General features: G+C 39.2%; 1 protein-coding gene across 3 annotated transcripts in view; it reads right to left on the minus strand.

Moving 5' to 3' along the window:
• The window catches only part of DNAJC24 (DnaJ heat shock protein family (Hsp40) member C24), a 37,119-nt gene extending 22,427 nt beyond the window's left edge, over window positions 1-14,692 (minus strand). For 2 of the 3 annotated variants that reach the window (XM_027735713.2, XM_027735711.2), the window contains exons 1-2: window positions 14,632-14,692; window positions 12,906-13,046 (exon numbers count right to left, since the gene is read on the minus strand). In XM_027735713.2, the coding sequence (XP_027591514.1) occupies window positions 12,906-13,013 (108 nt within the window). In that variant the 5' untranslated portion in view covers window positions 13,014-13,046; window positions 14,632-14,692. Of the gene's footprint in view, window positions 1-12,905; window positions 13,047-14,479; window positions 14,530-14,631 lie in introns of those variants that run through there. The other variant, XM_027735712.2, reaches the window with a different exon arrangement.
• Window positions 14,693-22,472: the final 7,780 nt, after the last annotated feature.

The raw sequence follows: 22,472 nt of genomic DNA on the forward strand, positions 1-22,472 counted from the left end.
AATGTTACCACTGTTAGATACTATGGACCAGAAAATAAGTCATGAATACTGTGCAGATACCACAAGCATGCTAATCCCACCTATGCATGCAAGATCCAAACAGCTGCCCTTACAGTCACAACCATAAATCAGCATTTTATAATAACCTAAAGAAACGAAATACATGTTTTCTCCATTTATGACACTGCACTAAAGACACCAGAAGATAAAACCCAAACGACAAAGCGGCCGCCAAATACAACACGCTACTGCCACCTAATGCTTAACAGGTTACAGCAAAACGTGCCATTGTTCCTCTGCACCACACCAAAACCCGAGAGACCAAAGCAAGTAAAAAAAGTTTAGTATTGTTTTTAAAAGATTTGTTTCCCGTTTGCTCCCCTACGGTCTTTCTAAACTGAGCCGCTGTGATCACATCCTTTCTCGCACACAAAGACTGTCACAGGCAAAGTGTGTGTGCAGTGGACTGAACGTGGGACTCGTATTTCATCTGCACAAGCATCAGGGATGTAACAGATGCATTCAGTGGGATAAAACAGTAAGAAGTGAGGACAGTCACTAGGTCAGGTTCCACATTCGTGGGTGTTTTTCTAAGCTCTCCCCTCTTAAGCAACCAGCACAATTCAGTATTGAAAAGCTTCACGTGACAAGTATTTGGAAAAGGAAAAAAAATAAGAAAAGAGAGGAGTGGTCTTAAGTTAAAACAGCACAAATCAAGACCTTCCTTTGAAGGTGCTCCACTGATTTTTGCAAAGCACCCTCTCCGAAATGTGAAACTTGTTCACTTCCGTGAAAAGAATTATTCCAGGTCTTAAACTGCCTTCCTAGCCCACAATCAATCTTTTCAACAGGCTCACTGAGTTGGCAGAAGTTAGCAGGGAACATGGAAGGAGCCTGCTTTTCCCACTTGCCAGGAGGAGAAACAGAAAGGGAAGAGTTCCTTGTGACATTGAATCTTTTCATATAGAGATTTAAACTTCCCCAGAGGATGTCTATCCAAAGACAGATGGACAAAAGAGCAAGGAATTTATCTTCCTGATTCATTACTTCAATCCATCTCTTCTTCCTTTTCTTTCCCCAAACACAATCAATCTTTAGGCTTCTTAAAAACGAGATCAGGTAGGGGAAGGCTGAAGTTATCTGCTTTGACACTGATTAGAGCCTCCACTGTCCATCTCCAAGATGATTCTTACTCATAGGAAATGTCCCTTATCTGAGGAAAAATATAAGACAACATTTTCATTTTCCTTCTCTCTCAGAACTTCTCCATTCTAAGATTTTTTCTGATGTTGCTCAGTGACCAACTAGCTGGTGAAAACTGTGTTCAGTCCTTTTTCCTCCTTACAATCTGCCATGATCAGAAATTCTTATGCAAGCATCAATCTGACCTTCCCACACGATATTCAACTGCTTGCGTGTTTAACACACATTATTAATCTTTTCCATAACCTTGGGGCCAGAAATAACCACTGCTATACACAACATTCAGCACAGCAGACCTACGACTTTGCTTGAGACAAATAAAACCCATTGGAACAGAAATATTTCAGATTATATTACTGCTGCTATAGCTGTTACTACAAGGAAGTATTTGCTGTGATCCAAAGTATTCACAGCAAAGCATCCTCAAGACAGCACACTGGAGGAAAAACGGATTTCTTCCCAGCATTTTAGTTATTCATTACCAATGGATAATTTTAAAAGAAAACACTCACAGAAAACCCAAATTGTTCTTTCAAAAACAGCCAGAACAAAAAAAAAAAAAGTTAGGATTAAGTGTACACAGCAATGTGCAACAGTTATACAGACCACAGAACTGGCATTCACTGACAGCTGCAGTAAAAACACAGAGAATTGGACTATCAAACCAGAGCAGCAAATTCTTGAGAATTACTGGAGTCCTCTAAAGTGCAATTAAAAAAATGCATCGATTAAATTATACTGTCATAAACTCATAAATTCGTATGTTTGGTTTATCTTTTTTTAAAAGCTATCTTGCTTAAACATTCTTTAAACTTCCTTCAGTCTGATTAAGCCAAGAATTTCACCACAACATCTTACACATTTAAATCACACAGCTTGATAATCTTAATTTCTGTCCAGGGTTTTGAGTGGTTCTAATATTCACTGGAAAATATGAAGTCTTTTGTCAGGTTGGGTGTGAATCTGGGCTGAGAGTCATCTGAAAAATCTGAAGAGAGGTCGGCTTTTCCTCCTCTGTACTTAGTGTCTGCTGCCAAAATCCCCATCTTTGGCATATTTGTTTTATATATTTACCTGCAGCAGCAGCAGGAGGGTTGCCACTGTAATTCTGGCTATATTTTTACAGAAGTAAATTCCAACTTCCATGGAAATAGTAACTTTCAACTTCCATGGAAATAACCACTTTCAAGTCGATGCTTCTTGTGAAAGTCCTGTGACTGCAGAGCAAGTCTTACTCTAAGAAGTAATTTCTAATGAAAAATACTTTATTCTCAGCAGTAAATGATTGAAGTCTAAAGATTATATCATGTATGACCAGGATCCCTTCCTAATGCAACTGCTTTTATCATGGAATTGTAGCATCATACAACTGTTTTGAGCTTATTACACACTCTTACTGGTCTTAACTACTGACAGTGGGTCTCCAAAGAAATGAACTTTAGTCCTTTCACCCCCTATTCCCCAGGTTCTGGAAAGATCCAACCCCATCAGACTGAGAGGAGTCTGATCAAACAGCAAGTCATTACCTCACATAACTTGCACATTAAATATTCACACCTTTCACCCTTTTCAAACTGAATGCTGAAATGAAATGTAAAACTTTTAGTTTCTACTGATAAAAAAGAAAATCAACTGTTGTATAAATAGAAGAAAGGAATTATTTAGCTAGAGAAGGTATGAAAATGAGGAGAAAAAAACAGAAGCTATGGTTACCAAAAAGTACATCTTTAGAAAAAGCTTCTCTTTCATTTTTATCTCTTCCATAGCTCCTTATTTTCCTATGAGGAGTCACCCAAGAGCCTCCAAAGGTACTTTAAAAAGCCCTTTTGAAGCTACAATATACAGCAGGAGAAGACAAAGCAATAGAAAAGCCATCAAAAACCAGCAAAGGAAAGAAGAAGAAAATCAAACATTTTAAAGTTTACAGGAATAGAAAGGTAAAAATAAAAATATAAAGGGAATCTTTAAAGTTCTTTTAAAATTTCTGGCTCCTGTGCTCACAATCTACACTATTAAATGTCACATTAAAGGATGTTTAGGCACTAGTCACACAATAATGCCAGATACAGGAATGGTTAGGAAACTAGTTTAGGCAAATGCTACTTGCACGTGAAAGCAGCCCTTCCAAATCCTCTGCTGTATTACAGAAAAACAAAACTAGCAAACAAACAAACAAACAAACAAAACAACACCAAAAACCAAAAAAACCTCCACAAAAATCAAACCAACCAGGGTTGCTTAAACACTGAAAAAACGGGCATGAACCTTTCCAGCTGACAGGAACAGCAGTGCACGAAGGAAAACCCCAGGATGCTGTTTGCATCCTAAATCACTTCAGCTGCAGATGACACTGTGGAAACAAGGCCCTGAAGAACAGAGGACTTCCTTAAAAAATAATATTTATTAGTGACCATAACTGTAACATTTGCATAACACTTCAAAAGTTGCAGGTAGTTTTGAGGTTTTGTTTTCTTGAAACTATTTCTTTCAGCTTTCCCCATCTCTAAGGGATTTTCTACACTATTTGAAGCCTTTTGAGATCTCAAAGTAACAGGCTGGGCCCTGACTGAATTATAACTTTTAAAACGGACATGAAAAGCTACATATTAACAGAATTTAGCACTCGGTTGAGAAAGCATTTGGGTGCAAAACCCATGAAGAAACCACCTACTTTCATGGGGCAGCTTAATTTGGTCAATAGCTTAATAAACATAGTACACTATACCCAAATAAAACCTAAGCACCACGGCCTTTTGTGCAGACAGCACTTTCCTATCTTTGGCAATGCCAAATAAACCTAAAGCAGCCTCAGAAGTTTCAACCCCTAAAATCAGAGGCCATGAAGCGTGCTGTGACTACAGCACAAACACTGCATTTCATGGATATCACACCAGTAAAAAAAACCCCACAACAATGACAAAAAAAAAAATGTCAGCATTATTTCAAAAATTCACAGCCATAGTGACAAAACAATTCCAAACATTATCTACGGAATCACATGAACTCAGAAACTAGTTTAGTTTGGATTTGCTCACAGTGATGGCTTGGATTGATCACTAGTTTGGTGTTAATTTAACTTCTAATTTGAGGTTGGACGTGGTCAGCAAATTTCCCCATTTGCAGTAAGGAAACAACTGTGCCAGAGTGTCCTCACAACTCCAAAGGGACACACTTTGCAGGTGACTCAAGAAAATCACGTGACAAAAGACTATTCTACTCACCAGAATTCATTCATTCCTGAGCTTTTGGACGTTGATATTTAATAACACTCTATCTAGGCAGTCTTAGCCTTTACAGAACTGCCCCATTTTAGAAAGGAACAATCAAGAGATGGAGATGGAAAGGTAAAGTCATAACCTAGGACAAGTCACCAACTGCAGAGGAATAATCCAAGGGTTTCATTCCTTGAGTTTCAAGAGCAACATTTACAACTCAGAGAATCCATACCAAGCCCACGCTCGGCATTGCTCTTCTGTACCAACAGGAGCCAACACTGGATTGCTCTGGCAGAAGGTAAGTAAGTACCTCTTGGAAGAGCAGCTCTTGTTCAGCCTCCCCTCCAACATCTCCTTAGTTACTATCTAATGTTATGTCAAGAAAAGAAAAATGTTCAGCTAAGATGCTGCTCAGAAAACTCGTTCTTCTGCACCTTCTTTGAACCAGGGACCCAAGCAACACAGGCTGAATTTTTTCACTACTGTTAATTTATCAGGAATAACAATAAAGGGTCAAGTTTTTGAGAATAGTCAGTCAATATCTGACTACTCACTTTTCAGCCTTAAAACACTACTTTTAATGCACTCGAAATGAAATGAGAAAGAGTTTATCCAAATGACAGTCAGACTGCAATAGAAAGGTGAACTTTCTTGCTACAATGCAAGCTACCTACAAAGTGTCCTATAAGCCAACCCACCAGGTATAAGAACTCACCTCTTCCTTAAATCAGTTCAAACAAGCTCATGTCTGCTGAGCATTTGAGCTCAATGGGACATGGGGAAGCATGAGAGGCAAGGAAAAGATGGAGGGTGGGACACTTATGTCATTCAAATTGTGATTTTCTGGCTCTAAACTGTTTAAAGATGAAGGAAAGATGGAATGTGAGAATGTGTTGCTTTAACAATTTTCTGCAATAATTATATAATATATTTCAAACATAAGGCAAAACTGCACTCAGAAAATGTATTTAAATAAAAAATTAAATACAAGTCCCCAAAACACTGAGTTTTACACGTTACTACATCACATGAAAGTATTTTTCAAACCTATTAACTGTCTCAGATTCAACACAAACATGGTCGACTTTATTTAACAGCAATAAGAGTTCTAATATAAACCCAGCTATTGCAAGATGATTGATTCTACCCTTCACTTTTATTATCCTTCAAACTCTTGTTCTGGGGTTATAGCTTCTTTAAATAACTGAGCTGGTGCTTAACATTTCTGAAGTAGGCACTTGAATATGTAGTGATTTCTGATCAGTCATATCTGATTTGAAAATATTGAACAGGCCAAGGTACTCTTGACTGTGGCTGCTCCAATGCTGGAATAATCAGAACATTTGCTTATGTGAAAGCATTATGCTGGTCTATGTTGCTTCCTTCTCTGTGCTTCAATTCATATCTTTCCTACGTGATTTTTGTTTCAAATGTCTCACTTCAGAAATGAGATAAAAAGCACACTGCCCAATATAAAAGTACTTAAATATTCCTTTAAAAGTGTGAAAGAACACTTGCATTGTTATGGCACTAAATGAGCTGGTACTTCAGGTTTTATTTTCAATCAGAATTTTAATTTTTTACTGCCTCAGGACACAGTGAGTATTTGTGAGTATTGAACACCTTTCACAAAAAGTCTACCAAAGACAGTATAGACCCTTTCTTTAATATATTGCTACAATTAATAACTTATATAACCAGTGCACAAAATGCTCAAGAGAGCCATCAGATTCCTTTGCAGAGCATAAATGACATCAAAGGCCAAGCCTGTATTAGCCAAATCTCACATTTCAACTGCCTGGTGCCCATTCTGTTATGTCTGTACCTTAAATCTACAGAGGATTCTCATTATAACAAATAAAACATGGACAATAACCCCATAGGTAAACAGATTAGGTTTAGAAATCATTTCCAAAGTAACATTACTTTCAGAAGAGGCTGAACTACCTGGATAAGTAATGCATTACTTACTTGCTGGTTTATTTTGTGATGCTATGGGTTTTCTCATATTCTATATAACAGTTAGAAATAAAACTTTCTGCTGTAGGGATATTCACATTCCATCCACTTGTTAAAGTTCACCAACCTCTTTAAAAAACCACTATACACTGCAAGGTAGTGAGGCCACTCCATACCCACAGAGCCATGGCAAACCACCACTGTGTGTGCCCCTTTTCCCACTGAGACACCTCACTGCACCCTTTTCCTCTCCACCCACACCCATCATCTCTCTTCACCTCTCCTGCAGCTCAGGGTACCTTTCTCAGCCAGCTGGTGTGTAGGATGTGCCCAGAGCCCACCTTCCAGCTGGTTGCTGACCAACCACGGCACTAATTGGTTACTCAGTGCATTCCATTTGATTAGCCAGCTGCCTAATTATGTAGATCACGGGCTCCCACTGGCCAGTTACCCAAAAAGAGCACCAAAAAGAGGCCTAAGGACCGACTGCCCCCCGCTCACAACTCCAAGGAGCTCCAGCTCAGATGTGGCAGCACCAGGCGGCCCCACAGCGTTTGGCTTTTTAGGCACCACCTGGACACACACAGCAAACCTGTGATGCTTCAGACTGAGAAAAGTTACTGCAACACCATCGTTGCCAGCCTAACTACCTGTTCTTCAGGCTTTCTACAGACTACCATGATGAACTCTTCAGGAGAACAAACAAAAACCAACCCCAAAGGCAGGTGGCTCAATGGAATGACAACCCTCGCAGCTTCGACAGCAGCAGGAACAGCAGCGTGAGCGTCACCCGGCTCATAAAGCTCTTTGAATTAGGGACTTCTGTAACACTGAGGTTGTTTTGTACTACTACACAGGCTAACAACCAACTTTTCAAGTCACAAATGGAAAATATGCCCCCTGGTTTTTTAAAGGTCATAATTATGAAATGAGATGTAAAGAACAGCTCAACAAACCCTACCCTGAGCATTAAAACAAGTCCTTTGTATTAAACATGGTGGCTTATCTTTCTCTCTGTAGCAATAAGAGTGACTTCAGTCCAGCTCCAACCAGGCTGCACTGAACTTGTTCTGCCTATACTGTCAAATTACAAATCCATTTTCTACCAGCTGGGTGAAGGTAGGGTTAGCTAAGCATGATGATCTATTAAATACCTCTAAAAAGCAAGCTGCTATTCAAACAAAAAATAAAAACCCTGCAAGGGCTATTAGAAAAGGAATACACACACTGCCTGATTGTCATTGTGAGAAGCATTTTTATGTGACTTCCAACGCAAAGCTCAAAGTGTTTTCATTTTCGAGGTTCGAATTCTCAATTTAAACTCAGCATGAAGTTCCTCAGTAGGCAGGTCCTTTCAGGAGTAATACTGAATTTCTTTTGCAACAAACTTTAAAACAACAATCCTGCAGGCAGGCTTTTAACTTCACATATGACATCCTCTGCATCTCTTGTGATTGCAGACTTTAGATGTACATAAATCTGATAAGACACAACGGATTTTTTCTCTTCAGAATGTCATATGTCTTTCCTCTAAGCATGCTCCATGGAATAATCCCTTCTTGAAGTTATTATGCTTCATTAAATTAAATTTCTATTAATATCTTCCTTTATTGTTGCTGAGAGTCATTCTCACCTATGCCTGATGCTCTGTTTTCAAATTTTCTGCACTTTCAAATAGATTAAGTGAGCACCTTAACACTTTGTATTTATATACACACACCACCCCTTCTGATAAGAGAGAGAATCTTTGTAACACTATGTGTTAAATGGCACATTTATTTCCTCACCATATTAAAAATAAGAGCTTCTTGCATAGTGCCTGCTCAAATTACATGGATTTTCTTTAAGATTAGGGCACACATTGTAACAGCAGCATATAATTTTCCTGCACAATAATTTTTTTCCAGTTGAAAGGTATCCTATAATATCAGCAGCATCAACAGGAACAGACACCTGATTTTCAACTAGACAAAGCTTATGTGTTTGGTGACTTTATTCCCACTAAAAAGCAGTTTTCAGATACAAAGCAGTCACACGAAAATTCAAAAGAAAATCTGGCAACACATTCTTTGACCATAAAGTGCTAGACCAAAAGGGGATGCAAAAATTGTGCCAATAATAAGATGGTGTAACTTTTTTCTCTCCAGCATCCTACTTTTGTTACTCTAATTTTATCCTCAACTGATTTCATACAGATTCAGAAATGGAACATAAGCACTGTATGGAACATAAGCTGTATGGATTCATTGAAAAACCAAGTATAGAGCATAAAACCTGTTTATCCATTTCAGAAATCACCTTGTTGAAACTATTGTGCATCCAGCTGTGGATAAAAGGCTGTATGTATCCCAAGTATCTCAAACACACAGACAGAGGATTAAAGGCCAAACTCCTACCACTTCAGCAAGACACAAATTCTCAAAATTTGGTGGATTCTTTTCAGAGTATGGAAACTGCAAGTCTGTGCTTCAGAAAAGCACTTCAGCATGAACTTACAACAGCCAGTGAAGGAATCTTTGCACTGAGCTATGCCAGTTCCAAAGTACTTATTTGCAATTCTTTTCCCTTTCAGAACCACTGGCTCAAGCTCTGTGCCGGAGAAGATACTGAAGTATGACCCTGCATACGCAAAAGTTGTATTTTTGTTGCATAATAAGCTATTTATAGAATTGACAGTGGCACATGCATCTTGTGCCCAGAAGCCTGTCATCTTCAGCTGCTACTCATTGTTACAATAACAAAGTATCAAGATGATCCAGAGTCATATAAGTACATAAAAATGTTTTATTTTTATGTGTGCATGCAAGTACACAAAAATGTTTTAAAACATAAGTTTAAGTTTCCTTAAGTTGCAAGGAAATTTTATAAAGATGTTTAAATACTTAGAAAGTGTGTGTGTGGGGGGGGGGAACAACAAACCTACTTTTAAGCCAAGCCTGTTTTCTGTGTCGAGTTAATACTATTCTTAAGGATAGAGCTGACAAGATGGATTTGACATTATCTATAGCACAATAATTCACTTAAATGTATGCTGTGACCTGATCAAATGAAAAAATGAAGTGCAACAAAGCAAAATATGGCAAAAAGGTAAGCAAATATATTCACTCTAGTGGGGTGTCTATGTAGAGTTTTATTCTGAGTTATTAACCTTTTTAATCATCAATTTGTTAGAATTAACAGAAACAGCTTCTGTTTTAAAAACTCATGAGTTTTAAGCTAATTTGCCCCTGTGAAGTCATTCTTACAAAGGTACAATTCAACCATTTTTAATTGCACACTACTTTGTATTATTAAGGTCAATCCTGAGATTTAACTGCAAATTTAGTTATCTTTTGGATGACATATGGCAAGATCTCCAAAGCTTTTTAGCTTTGGAAATTTACATCTGCCTGTTCATTCAAGATGCTACGTGTACATGTGTTGACAAACACAGAAAATAGCAGATGGCAAAAAGCAAATGCTCACCACGAAGCATTGGGGAGCATTTGAAAAAGGCCTGGACTCAGACATTTGCCATTTTTATTTTAACAGCAGAATTATGTTTAAAAATCAATTCCACCATCTATTCTGCTTGATGAACAGATCAGAACACCGTGATTTCAGAACTGATGTTGTATTAATTGCAACTGGTATCCACGATGCAAGTTGCCTTACAAAGTTTTGGATTTTGAGATTAGTACAGTTCTTCAGGAGATTAACTTGTGCTGCTACACATAAGCTGGAAAACTTTCTGTGCTGAACACAGAACTTGACATGAAATCTTTTAAAAGGCTGTGCTCACCTCCTGTTCCAGTCTCTACACTGGAGCTGCTGCCAGAGTCCCTAAAAACACCTGGATGCAGACCTGCCCATGCCAATGGTGGCACTGCTTGTACCACCACCATCTCCAGGGACAGCTGTAGAGAATCAAAGGAGCTCTTGGAGCTGTGAAGTTACCAAGAGCTCCAAGCACAAGTCTGGGGAGCAAGGAGTGACTTCCCCTAAACAGGACACAAAAGGTAAGACAACAGGTTCATCCAGTGCTGTACTTTTTACTAACCATGAACACTGGATGCTTAGGCAATAGCATCAGGATAAGACAAACATATAGCAACACCTCCCTTATATATCTCACCAATATCTGGAAGTCCATAGCTCATGAACCTCTGAATCAGCAAGAACATTTTTTTTGTGTTAACATGACCTGGCAAACTCTTCTTTTATCAAAGTCTCACAACTTTTTCAACCATGGACCCCCCTTGCACTCAAATCTGTGGCACAAACTTTCCCACTGTAACTAGAACACCTTTTAGGGAAGATATGTACTGTAGCCTCCAGCCACTCCTAGAGCCACTGGGGTTTTAAGGTGCATAAAAATAATGATGGTTTCATTACCACCGTGCTTTTAAAGACTTTAGAATGACTGTGCTGGATGCTGTAGTAGTAAGCAGACAATCAAGCAGATCTGTGCAGCTAAAAGAAAAAGATGAACAGAGACAGGACATATGGTAACAACAACAGACAAGCAGCAGATCTGCCTTGGGAAAACACCTACAAGTAAACATCAGTGGGGCTTTTTAGTCAGAGAGATCCACCACAGACACCACAAGTATATTCATTTTCTCTAACACTTCTCACCGACTTTTCAGATAAAGAGCACAAAACAATTAGGTTGGAAACACACAGGTGCTAAAGAAAAGCTTGTATGTTCAAAGATTATTTTCATCTTCTAAAACCACACTCAGAGATATAGATAGAGAGTTGTAAACTTTGACAATTCTCACTTCATACACTTCAAGATAATTACATGAAAGTACAGCTCTATAACACAAAGGATCGGCTTCATTTATAAAAAATTCATACAGGAAAGGGACTACGTAGTTTCAGTTCAGTAACAGCTCTGAACAATACTTTACATGTGATTTTAATTCCATTATGACATATTGATTCATAGGGAAGAAACACATTAATTCCATCACAGTATTCTGTTTAAATTAGCTCCCTGTCTGAACAGAAAAGGTATTTTACACTGTGGTCCCCCCATTGCCTTCACTAAGAACAAACAGATCATTATTCATCTTTTATTCACATTTTACCAGTAATTCAGTAGAACAAAACCACTAGGAGGTCCAAGAAAACAACTATTTCTATTAGAAAGGGAACTAAGAAGCTTGATTTCCAAACATTGATTAGTTCAATGTTTAATAGGGAGAACCAGAGGATTTACGTCCTATATCTGCACACAAACACCTTGTCAGGTGTTGAAACTTCAGACTAAGTACAGAGATCAGTTGCAGACAAAGAAATAAGTTCACAAGGAGCACTGAGAAGGAGTAGTACAGCAGGGCTGCCGAGTGAATTCAACTAAAGAATATCAAAATACGTAAAACTGCAACATACTGGTGAAAGGATCAAACTTTAAGACCTTTTTTACAGTGTTTAGAAATAAAATAATTAAAAAAACCCAAAACACAACAACATAAAAAATAAACAAAAACTTCCCCAAACCCATGAATTTCAACTCTAACAAAACTCAGTCTCATGATCACTGGCATTCCCTTTATCTCACATTAAATCCCAACTTCTTATCACATTTGTTCTGACATCTCAAACCAAGCCAGATCTGCCATGCACATGCTCTACCACCCTGCCAATCCTGACAGTCTAGCTAGCAGCTCCTAAAACAAAGTGAGTTTTTCCCATAAAAGTGAGTTCTGCTCACCTCCTTTCTTCTTCTCTACCAGGTCACCAGTTTTCAAGAAACTTAGGAGTATAGTTACCTTGGGAATTCTATTTGTCTATGAAATTCAGTTGAAAACAGTGAACAGTATCAAACAAGACACTCCATTTTGCTCAGAAACCCAGGCCAAAGAACCTTTTGAGCAAAATGCCTGAATTCAGGGAAGGGAGCAAAACAGAATAACCAAGAATCATGCAAAGTAACCTGGTAGAGCTCTGAGGTTCTTATGCATATATAGCAGGAGCTCAGAAAAAATTAAGGGAATTCACAGAACATGAAGTCTTGATCCACGACCAAGAACACGAATCCACAAAAACACACCAGAAACTTGCAAATAAAATTAATATTAACCTATTTTCCTTCTATACATTTTCTATGCCATTACTGCAGGCTATCAGGAAAAAGCTTCCTTTTGCTCTTTGTGTCTGGTCTTTATGTTGCATTCAGCCCACTGTAACAGCACAAATGACAGGAAACATCACAAGCATCAATCAGCAAATTTTGTGACTACGTGCCACAAACAATGACTTTTTTGACTTGTGTGCCTGATTATCCAGCCCCTGATAAACAAGTACTTGTCTCAGTGTACTTATGAATGCTTAGCAAAGCTGGGAGACACATCAGTGTTTTGGAATGACACCACAACCCCTCTTTGCAAAATCTACTGATAACTCATAAACTCCAGGTGTTTATTTCAACTTGAACCAGCTTCAGGGAACCAGTATTATAAACATACTCTGATCAGTGATATTGACACAAAAAAAGTAAAAACAAAACTGGCAAGTCAGTGGTTTATAAAAATCACTTACTAACAAGGCGAGTTTTTGGTACTTCCTTTTCAGCTCTGCCGGACTGTCCGATGGTTTGGCTCCCAGGATCTTGTACCAATCCTTCTGTGTCGTCCTTCCAAAGGCCATTCCCTCACTGCCTTTGAAATTGCCTTCTTAGCACTGTGCAAGAAAACCAAATAAACAGAATTACAATTTGAAACCGAAAAAGCAAAAGCAAGGACGTGTGGCAAACTGCAGGATCGTGGAACAGACTTTACCCCTCACTGACGTGGCAGGCCTTCACAAATAAAATCATTCCTCATTTCCTTACAGGTGCCCTGGATCTTATTTTGCTACTTTTTGAAATCCCAGGAACAAAGGCTTTCCTCTGGCTACCATGATTCAAGCAGTTAGACAGGAGATGCAATGAGATTTCATTACCAGGAAAGGCACTCTCCTTGTCAGTGAGCTGGAGTCAGTCTGTGCCTTAACAAGCCAAGAATTACCAAACTCCTGGAAGTTGTTAACCCATTTTATGGCCAGCATGACTGATAAAAGTTCTGAACCCTGTTCAGTTTGGTGCTTTAGGGTGAGCTTCTTTTCCCTAAGTGAGGGTATAATAACCACATCTAGTAATTGCTACACGCTAAAAAAGAAAATCTGATACAAGCAGATATCATCAACAAGTCCAAGTCAACTGGGCTCCCAGTAACATCAGTATCCTGGTATATAGTTCTCTACATGAGAACTATTGTACAAAAAAAGAGTTTAATTCACGTGGCCATTCCATTCCATGAGGTGATTCAAGTTCTGTTGTGTCTCCTGTCCAAGTTCCTCAGTATATCATGTTTCAGCAGCAATCCATTCTTCTTTAAAAATCATTTTGCATGTAAAGTGAACTGTTCTGAAGCTGCCCAGGTTATAGAAATGCCTTCTGTATAAACACTTCTTAAATTACACACTTTTGATTTTGAAATATGAATATACTGAATATTCAACATATTGAATCTACTCAGTATATTCAATATATTGCATATTCAAAATATATTCAACACATGAAATAATTAATACAAATATATGAAGTATATTCAACATGGAATAATTAATATGAATATATGAAATATATCCAATATATAAAGTGAAGCATACAAGAGTGTGACATTTTGTCACTCTGTGAATGAGGTACACGCAAGAATCTTGGTTTTCACATCATGACATTCACACTATCATCCTCTATCATCCTGCCAGGCAAGAAGACTTTAACTTTTTTACTACTAAGGTAAAAGGGAGTGTAAAAACAAGTAAACAAAACCTATCCAAAACATATAAAGTTAGCACAGGTCTCCAAGTGAAACCTAACTCGTTGAGCCATCTATCACCAAGTTAATGGCTCAGGAAGAAAAACAACAAACAGCAGAATTAAATGCCAGTAACAGCACGGCAGTGTCCGAGCTTCCAGCAGATTCCTGGGTGTAGTGGAATCACAAGCTTGTGGTAGTTGATTTATCATGAGCTCTCTGATAAGAAACACCACCGTCAGCAGGCAAGAGCTTTGTAAACAACCAGGTTTTATAATTATTTTTTTTTTAATTGCTGGAAGAAAGAAAAAGGACCTCGGGCCTCCGCAGCGGGCGGAGGGAGGCCGCCGAAGCCCGGGCCCGGCCGCGGCGCCGCGCAGCGCGCCAGGAGCAGCCGGAGCCCCCCCGGTCCCGCCGTGCCCCCTCGGAGCCCCTCCGAGCCCCCGGCCCGGCCCCACAACACGCACCTGCCCCGCACCGCCGCGCCCGCCGGCGTGCCCCGCGCACCTCGTCCGGCGGGAAACAACCCGCCCGCGGCTCGGCGGGGGAGCAGCGGCCAGGCCGCCTCGGTTGTTTCCAGCCGGACAGCGGCGGTGCCGCACCGGCAGGAAGCGCGGCCCGGGCGAGGCCGACGCGTCGCCATGGCAACCCCGCGGGGGGCGAGGCCTGCGGTCCCTCGGGAATTCGGCCCTCGGGAATTCGGCCCTCAGGGGTTTCGGCGGGACGGGACGCCGCTCTCCGCCTCGTCCCCACAGCCGCTCCCCGCGCAGGGACTCCTCCTCCTCCCGAGGCGCAACCGCCCCCTGGCCCTGCCCTCCCGCGCTCCCTGTCCCGACCCCGCGAGCAGAGTAAGACGGTGGTTTTCTTTCTAGGAAATACTTGTCCTAAAGGGGAAGGAAGAACATAATCCTCATGAAAAAAAAATATCAAGCTCGGGAAGCGGGGCTTTAATGACGTAAAGACGTTTCCTCGTTAAACAAACAAACAAAAAGTAAAAATAACGCTTAAGTTGGTGCTGTAGACTTCGGCTTTCGGAATCTCGGTCAAACCTAGTTGGTGAAATACCTAAATATTAGTCCAGACAAAATTAAATATAATGTTTTATAAAGACATATTTTATATAATATATGTTTATAGATACTTATTTATAATATATTAGAAATACTATACCTTTAGGTGTATTTAATGCAAGAGTACAAGGTACTTTTAGGTATATTTAGGACAAGAGGCAACGGGCAGAAACTGATGCCCAGGAAGTTCCACCTGGACATGAGGATGAACTTCTTTCCTGTGCAGTGACTGAGCACCGGAACAGGTTATCCAGAGAGGGTGTGGAGTCTCCCTCAGTGGAGATATTCCAGAACCATCTGGATGCGATCCTGTGCCGTGTGCTCTGGGATGACCCTGCTTGAGCAGGGAGGTTGGACCACTGGACCCACTGTGGTCCCTCCCAGCCTGATCCATTCCGTGGTACCTTTAAGTGTGTATATACATCCTTTGACAACATTTTTACATGATGTATCAGCACTAAAGCAACTTGTCATTTGTCACTCCCTTTGAACTGTTTGATTAGAGCAGCAGTCAGGCTGTACAGACACTGTCAGGGAGAACTGGGGCTGTTATTCCCAGCGTATTGTTCCCATTAACCACCGGTGCAGGAAGGGTGTGGGACAGTCAGGGCTAAATGATGAACATGAAAAATTTATTTAAGTTCTTCTTTATTTAAATTCTTCTGTAGGTGAGGTAGGGATGGAAAATATCAAACCTACATAACTACTCAAGACCTGATCATCAGTGTGAATTTTGTCTGTCCTGGTCATCAGTGTCTCTACACAACAATCAGCAGGTTGGTGTTTTGAGGTCGAATTGGTAACATGAGTTTGTCCATGTTGTCAAAAGGGAAAGACTCATCCTTCAGAACTTGTGTGAGCCCTGGGACAATCCAGCCCCCTCTGCCAACGTGGTGTCAACTTCTGCAGCACCAGTGTGAGCAATTAGATATTTCACATAAGTCACTGACTTACAGATGAGATGTATCAAGTGGGAGCTCATTTATTTAGTCCCTTTTGAATCCAAAATTTACTTCTCAGGCAAATTTCCAGCGTTTCCAAATTTACTGAGTTTCCTTCTTCTCTGGGGCTGTTGTGTGAGTAGAGACCGTTGTTGTGGAGGGGGGAAATGAAGCAGAAGTTTGTAAAAGATGCAGGGATATCTTGGAGATTGGTTATTACACCTGTGCTTTCACCACAAATGGTTAATATCCTTCTGCAGACCAGATACATTTACAATATCCGTTATTTATCCTTTATGCCAAAAATTCTTAAATGTTACACATAGAGGTTTTTTCCATTTTACCTCATTAAAGGATTGGTACCTGAAGCCAGCTCATGAAGTAGTTCATACTCAATCTCTAGAAATTTAAGAGATTGTGAGCAATTGTATCCAGTAGTATAACTGTCTGTAATTAGTTGTTGAATATAAAGTTAACAATGCATGTTAAGGATGCATTCACTATCTATGAAGTCAGTGGAACAATTTTGGAGGTGAAACACTGTTTTCTGTGTGTGCTCTGCAGTTCTGCCAAAGTAAAAGAAAATAGGCAATTTAATGTAACAGTTTGGTGTTTATGAACCACAAAATGGTTAGATTATGAAGTTAAATCACTGCAGGATTATCTGGCCTTGTCTGGTATTATAATTTTTGTGTCTTGGTTTCTAATTCTAATCTATCCAGTTTCAGAAGTCACCACGTTATGTTTGGGTTAGTCATAGCTAATCATACACTGTCTGGCTGTAATGACTTGTGTTGATCAACCTGAAGCCAATTTGGTAATCTTTCATCTCTAGAGATATAAATATTAACTCAGCTCAAGATTTATTCAAAGGAAATGGGTGTGTAGGGGAGAGAGAGCAAGGCAAGACTGACAGAACCCAAACGCTCCCCATGGCTTTTGGCAGCTCCTGGCTGGTGAGTCAGCAGGCAGTTCAAGTAGGATTTGCTGCTTCTTTCCTCTTATGAAGGCAAAAAAATAGGAGTAGTTAAGTGTGGGGAACTTCCTATGACAGTCTAGGATGTGTGGAGACACACAGGGAACTCATGGAGAAGACCTGGGATTGTTGTCCCAAAATGAGAAATAGGGCACTCATGTCTGTAAGGAATCAGGCTTCACTAGTTGCTTGATTATCTTAAATTATGTATAAGTGCTGATAATTTCACTGGAGCTGGACACCTAAACATGGTAAAAAGTTTCCTTCTCCTGTTTAATGTAAGAAAAATGTATGTTGGCAGTTTTAGACATTTTTCTGAGAATATATAACGTTTTTAGTGAATGCTTTATTTAAAACTGTCGCACAGTATTGTGCCGTGTTGTCATAGAACTGCAGGAAAAGAATTATTTAAAGGCTTAACTGGCCTACTGTGTGCTTCTATTACTACAATAAAAGATGAGTACAAATGAGAGACCAGACCAGAATTATTTTATTCTTTTAAGAAACAGCTGGAACATCCAGACTTTCTAACTATTAATGATGTTTTTAACTTCTGGAGACAACTGGTATTGTTCAAAATCTTTTTCAGAGTAGTAAACTCTTTTGATTTTTTGGTTTGTGTTGGTTTTATATTGCTATATATGGAATCATGGAAAGGTTTGGGTTGGAAGGGGACCTTAAAGACCGTCTTGTTCCAACCCCCTGCCATGGGCAGGGACGCCTTCCACTAGACCAGGTTGCTTAAAGCCTTATCCAACCTGGCCTTGAACACTTCCAGGGATGGGGCATCCACAGCTTTTCTGGGCAACCTGTTCCAGTGCCTCCCCACCCTCACAGTCAAGAATTTCTTCCCAATATCCAATCTAAACCTCTCTCAGTTTAAAGCCATTCCCCCTTGTCCTATCTCTACATGCTCTTGTAAAAAGTCCCTCTCCAGCTCTCTTGTAGTGCCTTTGGGTGCTGGAAGGCTGCTGGGAGGTCTCCTCAAAGCCTTCTCTTCTCCAGGCTGAGCAGCCCCAGCTCTCCCAGCCTGTCTCCATAGCAGAGGTGCTCCAGCCCTCTGAGCATCTTCATGGCCCTTTTCTGGACTCGCTCCATGTCCTTATTATTTTAGGGGCCTCCGAGGGTAGAGTACGTATGTGTACAAAAGAGAGATACATAGCTTATAAAAAACTCAGAAGACAAGTCTTTCTAGACTGCTTAGCATCTAGAATATTCAGAATATTTGAGACATTACAATTTTTGCAACAAATGCCTTTTTAGTGTTGGAAAGGCAGAGTTATTTCTCAGGATTCCTACCTGGACAAATATGTCCCTCTCTGGACAGCGCTTACATTTGTTAAACTTCTTAGTGCTTTTCTTGATACAAAGCACTGCACCCGAATGGGTCTGTTAGATCACTTGTTTATTTATGTAATTAATGGTTTCCTGAAAGCACAGCCTCCTCTGCTTTCTTGTTTGTCTTGTAACTGAGAAGAAATAGGATTCATGGGAATAAAGCCTGAAGAAAGCACCAGATCACCTAGTCTGAATTTTTTAGTTTATTACAGGACTGTTCCAAGTTCGGTGTGTTCTGACTGTTAATATTAAAAGATGGAAAATTCCTCTCTTGTGAGAAGGTTTCTTCAACACCTAACCATCCTAATGGGAAAATTGGTTCCTAATTCTAAGCTTGAATTTGCTTTATTTCTTCTTGCATGTTTTACCTTAAACTGTTGTGTTTTAGTATCTGATATATACTGTTGAAATAAGCCCTGAATATTGATTGGGTTTGATAGATTTAAAAGATTGAGCATGTTTAAGTCACGCACAGATGGATGTTTTATCTTAAATAATTTTTGCAATTGTTCTTCATTTTTTTCACCTTTGTAACGTGGCAGTTAATATCACCAATTAATTAATGTGGCAAGTAATAATATGTATTTCACTAGGGGGTCTCACTGATACTCCCGGTGTGCTGTTTTCATCCTGGCTGTTTAAGTCAGCACAGTGAGAACAATTTTTTCAAATGAAGTTTTCTGTCAGAACTGTGGCAGACAACTGACTCAAAAAAGTGCTAAAAGGGAAAATTCTGATTCTGTTTCTTGGGAACAATCGAGAGAAAATAATTTGTTCAACACTGGACAATGTTGAACTTCTTTTTTAATCTAGATATTAAAAATCCTTGAAAGAGTTAGGATTATTTTAAAATTAATAGTGGATTTTTTTCCTTTTTTTTTTTCTTTCTTTTTTCTTTTTTTTTAAGAGAAAGGGGTCAGAGATCTGAATGTTAAGTTCTTCCAGGATTTGTTTTAATTGGATCAGGTTTGTCAACAGTAAAAAGGAAAAGTTTTGTCTCCCAGGAGATGTGCATATGATAGACTAAATGTCATAATGATGTGAACAAATGAGATGTAACATGCACGGAAAATATATGTTTTCCATTAAATTTCCACAAAAATGATTGAAAATGTCTTGGGAACTATTTAAGCAATTTACAATATTGTTTAAAAAGGTACATCTGGGCACACTGAGTACAGTCTTTTGTCGTTCATTAGCAATGTATTTAATGAGGGTTTTTTTAAGTGATAGATAGTTAAGGTAACAGACAAGTGACAGATTGTTTGTCTTTAACGATTTCCCTATTTCAGGCCCATTACAAAGCAATTAGAAATCTGACAGCATTTTTACTCTGCATTACTGATCATCTAAAGTGATGAGAAATGAGAGGTGATGAATATTAATTGTATATTTTCATATAATTATCATAAATTATTACCTTGTCTAGTGCGCTGCAGGTGGAGTAAAATCAATGGATGAAAATTCAGTCAAATATGATAATTTGAAAGATTTCATGACTTAGTTTTTGTCTTTAAAGTGCAGTGTCAATCAGTGTAAAGCAGGCATACATTAACTGAGGGAAAGACAAAGATACTCACACCTTTCCTCTCTCTGCTGGCACTGCTCAGCATGGCATTTACTCTTGTGCCCTGTGACAAATTATTTATCTCTTTTTTTGTAGCCTGCCACGTTTACCCTGGGCTTCTATCTATTCCTCTCCAACTTTATTCCCTAAATATTTACATATGGCTTGAGCATTAAAACAGTATTAAAAGCTGTGCACTGGGCTGACCAAGTAGCAGCTATTCTCATCTCTTGTCACCCACTTGGTAAATATGCACTGTAATGTATTTCTTAATTACACTGTGCTTCTATTCTCAGGGGAGCCCAGCCTCAACCAGAAATGGGGAGTGCTCACATGACTTGTTTGTTTAAAGTATGGACCTTTATTCAAACTGCATTCTGGAGACGCAGACATCAACGATAAACAGCCACAACAAACAGTGGTTACACAACTTTTACTTGGTTCCACGCTGTAACTTCCAAGTCTTCATGACACTGTTATATCACGGGGCTTGAAAGGTCAAAGGATATCAGCAGTTCCTTTCCAGACAGGCAGAAAGATGGGAAAAAGACTGAACTGTCAAAGTAACAATGAATTTTGGTGCTCTGTTTTAGAATACAAAACTCCTATAAATTACAGCACTTAGTTTTGTAATGCATCTCCTTCATTTACAGTTAGTGGAAAAATAATAAAACCAGATTACTGATGCTCAAAATCAGGTATTTAGGAAATGTGACTAGTGCTTGTGTTTTTCCTGGGAAAACCACTTTAGTCTTTTAAGACAAAAACAAGAATGAAGTCACATTTTTCTGAGGCAGCATACTTTACCCATGAGATAATTCACTCTTTTACTGCATTTTCCTGCATATTTCTGGCTCAGAGAAGTGATTGAATTGGAGGAATCATAAAAAGAAGTTATTATGTCACTAAGCCTGCCAGAATCCATGTACTTAAATAAAAACTGCAAGTGCAAATTTATGGGTTTTTATCTTGATTTTCAGTGGTTGATTTTGCAAACTTGATAATTTAAACAAACTGCATTTGAAAAATCACATTATTACCATGATGTTTTACCTTCCAAAATTGCTGTGTTAGTAAGGAAGTGTGTGGTGTAAGGGTGTGGAGTGTTTTCTCATGGTGGCAAACCTCACAATCATCTACTGCCTTAATTTGCTTTCTTCAGTGACCACAAAACCAGGGTTAAACATGCACTTAGCCTTCTGCCTCTGATAGTGACCAGAGGTGGAATGAAAGGGTAACAAGAAAGAGCATTAGTGTAGATAAAACCTTCAGGGGTTAAATCCTCTGAAATGTATATTTTTCATATGTGTATTAAACGCTTTCCTGGGTCAACAGCACACTGTTGTTTGAAAGTAAAGGTCTCATTCATCAGTCAACTGCCATTATTGGTCACACTTTGTCAGTGTGGTATATTCTAATCCCCATTTGCATCCTAAAATGGAAAAGGTAGCATGACTAGGCTGGTACCACCAGGCCTCACGGTCATTGTAAGGCATCTTATTTAAGAGTTGGACCTTGTCTGAAGTCAAGGTCCAGTTCTGTTTGAGTTTAAATTATAGATACATAAAAGTCAGCTTATTTTTCCCCCCCAGTTGTATGCTAGTACATTCTGTAGTAACTGTTTTCAGATGTTGGAATTTCAATCCTAGTTTTGTCACGTAGGCTCAGTAGATTTAATAAGGAATTGTGTGGTGCTCTGTGAGATTGTAAGAAAGGACTGCTCTGTCATACACATTTTTCCCGATATCCTTCTGCAACTGTGGAAGGAAAGAGTGCCATTTTATGGCTTTCCTTTTTTCGTGTCTGTCACTGAACACAGAAGAGTTTTAATACCCATCCACCCTCTCAGTATTAAAATTGCAGTTGTGCCTGTCCTGCATGTGGATTTTTCAAACAAAAGGACCTCTTTTCTTCCTCTCCCTCTTGTGCATATGTTCACATTCTGCTTGGTCACATGCTGCTAACCATGTGTGTAGAGCCACATGTTATGTCATATTCTTTTTTAAAATTCCTGTAATGAAAAGACTGGATAAGACTCCTTTTGTTGCCATACCTGGATCTTTATTCTGATATACTTAAACCAGATATTCAGGGGTTTGAAAAGCCTTTTCAGAACTGGGTGTGTTTAATGTCACTTTGGTCACTTGCTACTGCAAACTGCAATATACACAAAGGCAAGGGAGCAACAACTGTGGTGTCCACAAAGCCTGAAAACATGACAGATTGACAGTATTTCACAGCTTATGTTAAAACCAGCTTCTTTAGAAAGGTAATTATAAAATGAAATATTTAGTTCTGGTATTCATTTTATTCGTTTTATTTTAATGGGCTCTTTCCAAGATAATTTTCACATGTTTGTTCAAAAAAAGTACCAGGCTAATTGGCTTTTTGCTTATTTTCTTTAGAGATACAGTTT

This window comes from Pipra filicauda, unplaced genomic scaffold, assembly GCF_003945595.2.
Source record: "Pipra filicauda isolate LSUMZ 115617 unplaced genomic scaffold, ASM394559v2 scaffold82_size2718185_pilon, whole genome shotgun sequence".
Taxonomy (NCBI): Eukaryota; Metazoa; Chordata; class Aves; order Passeriformes; family Pipridae; genus Pipra; species Pipra filicauda.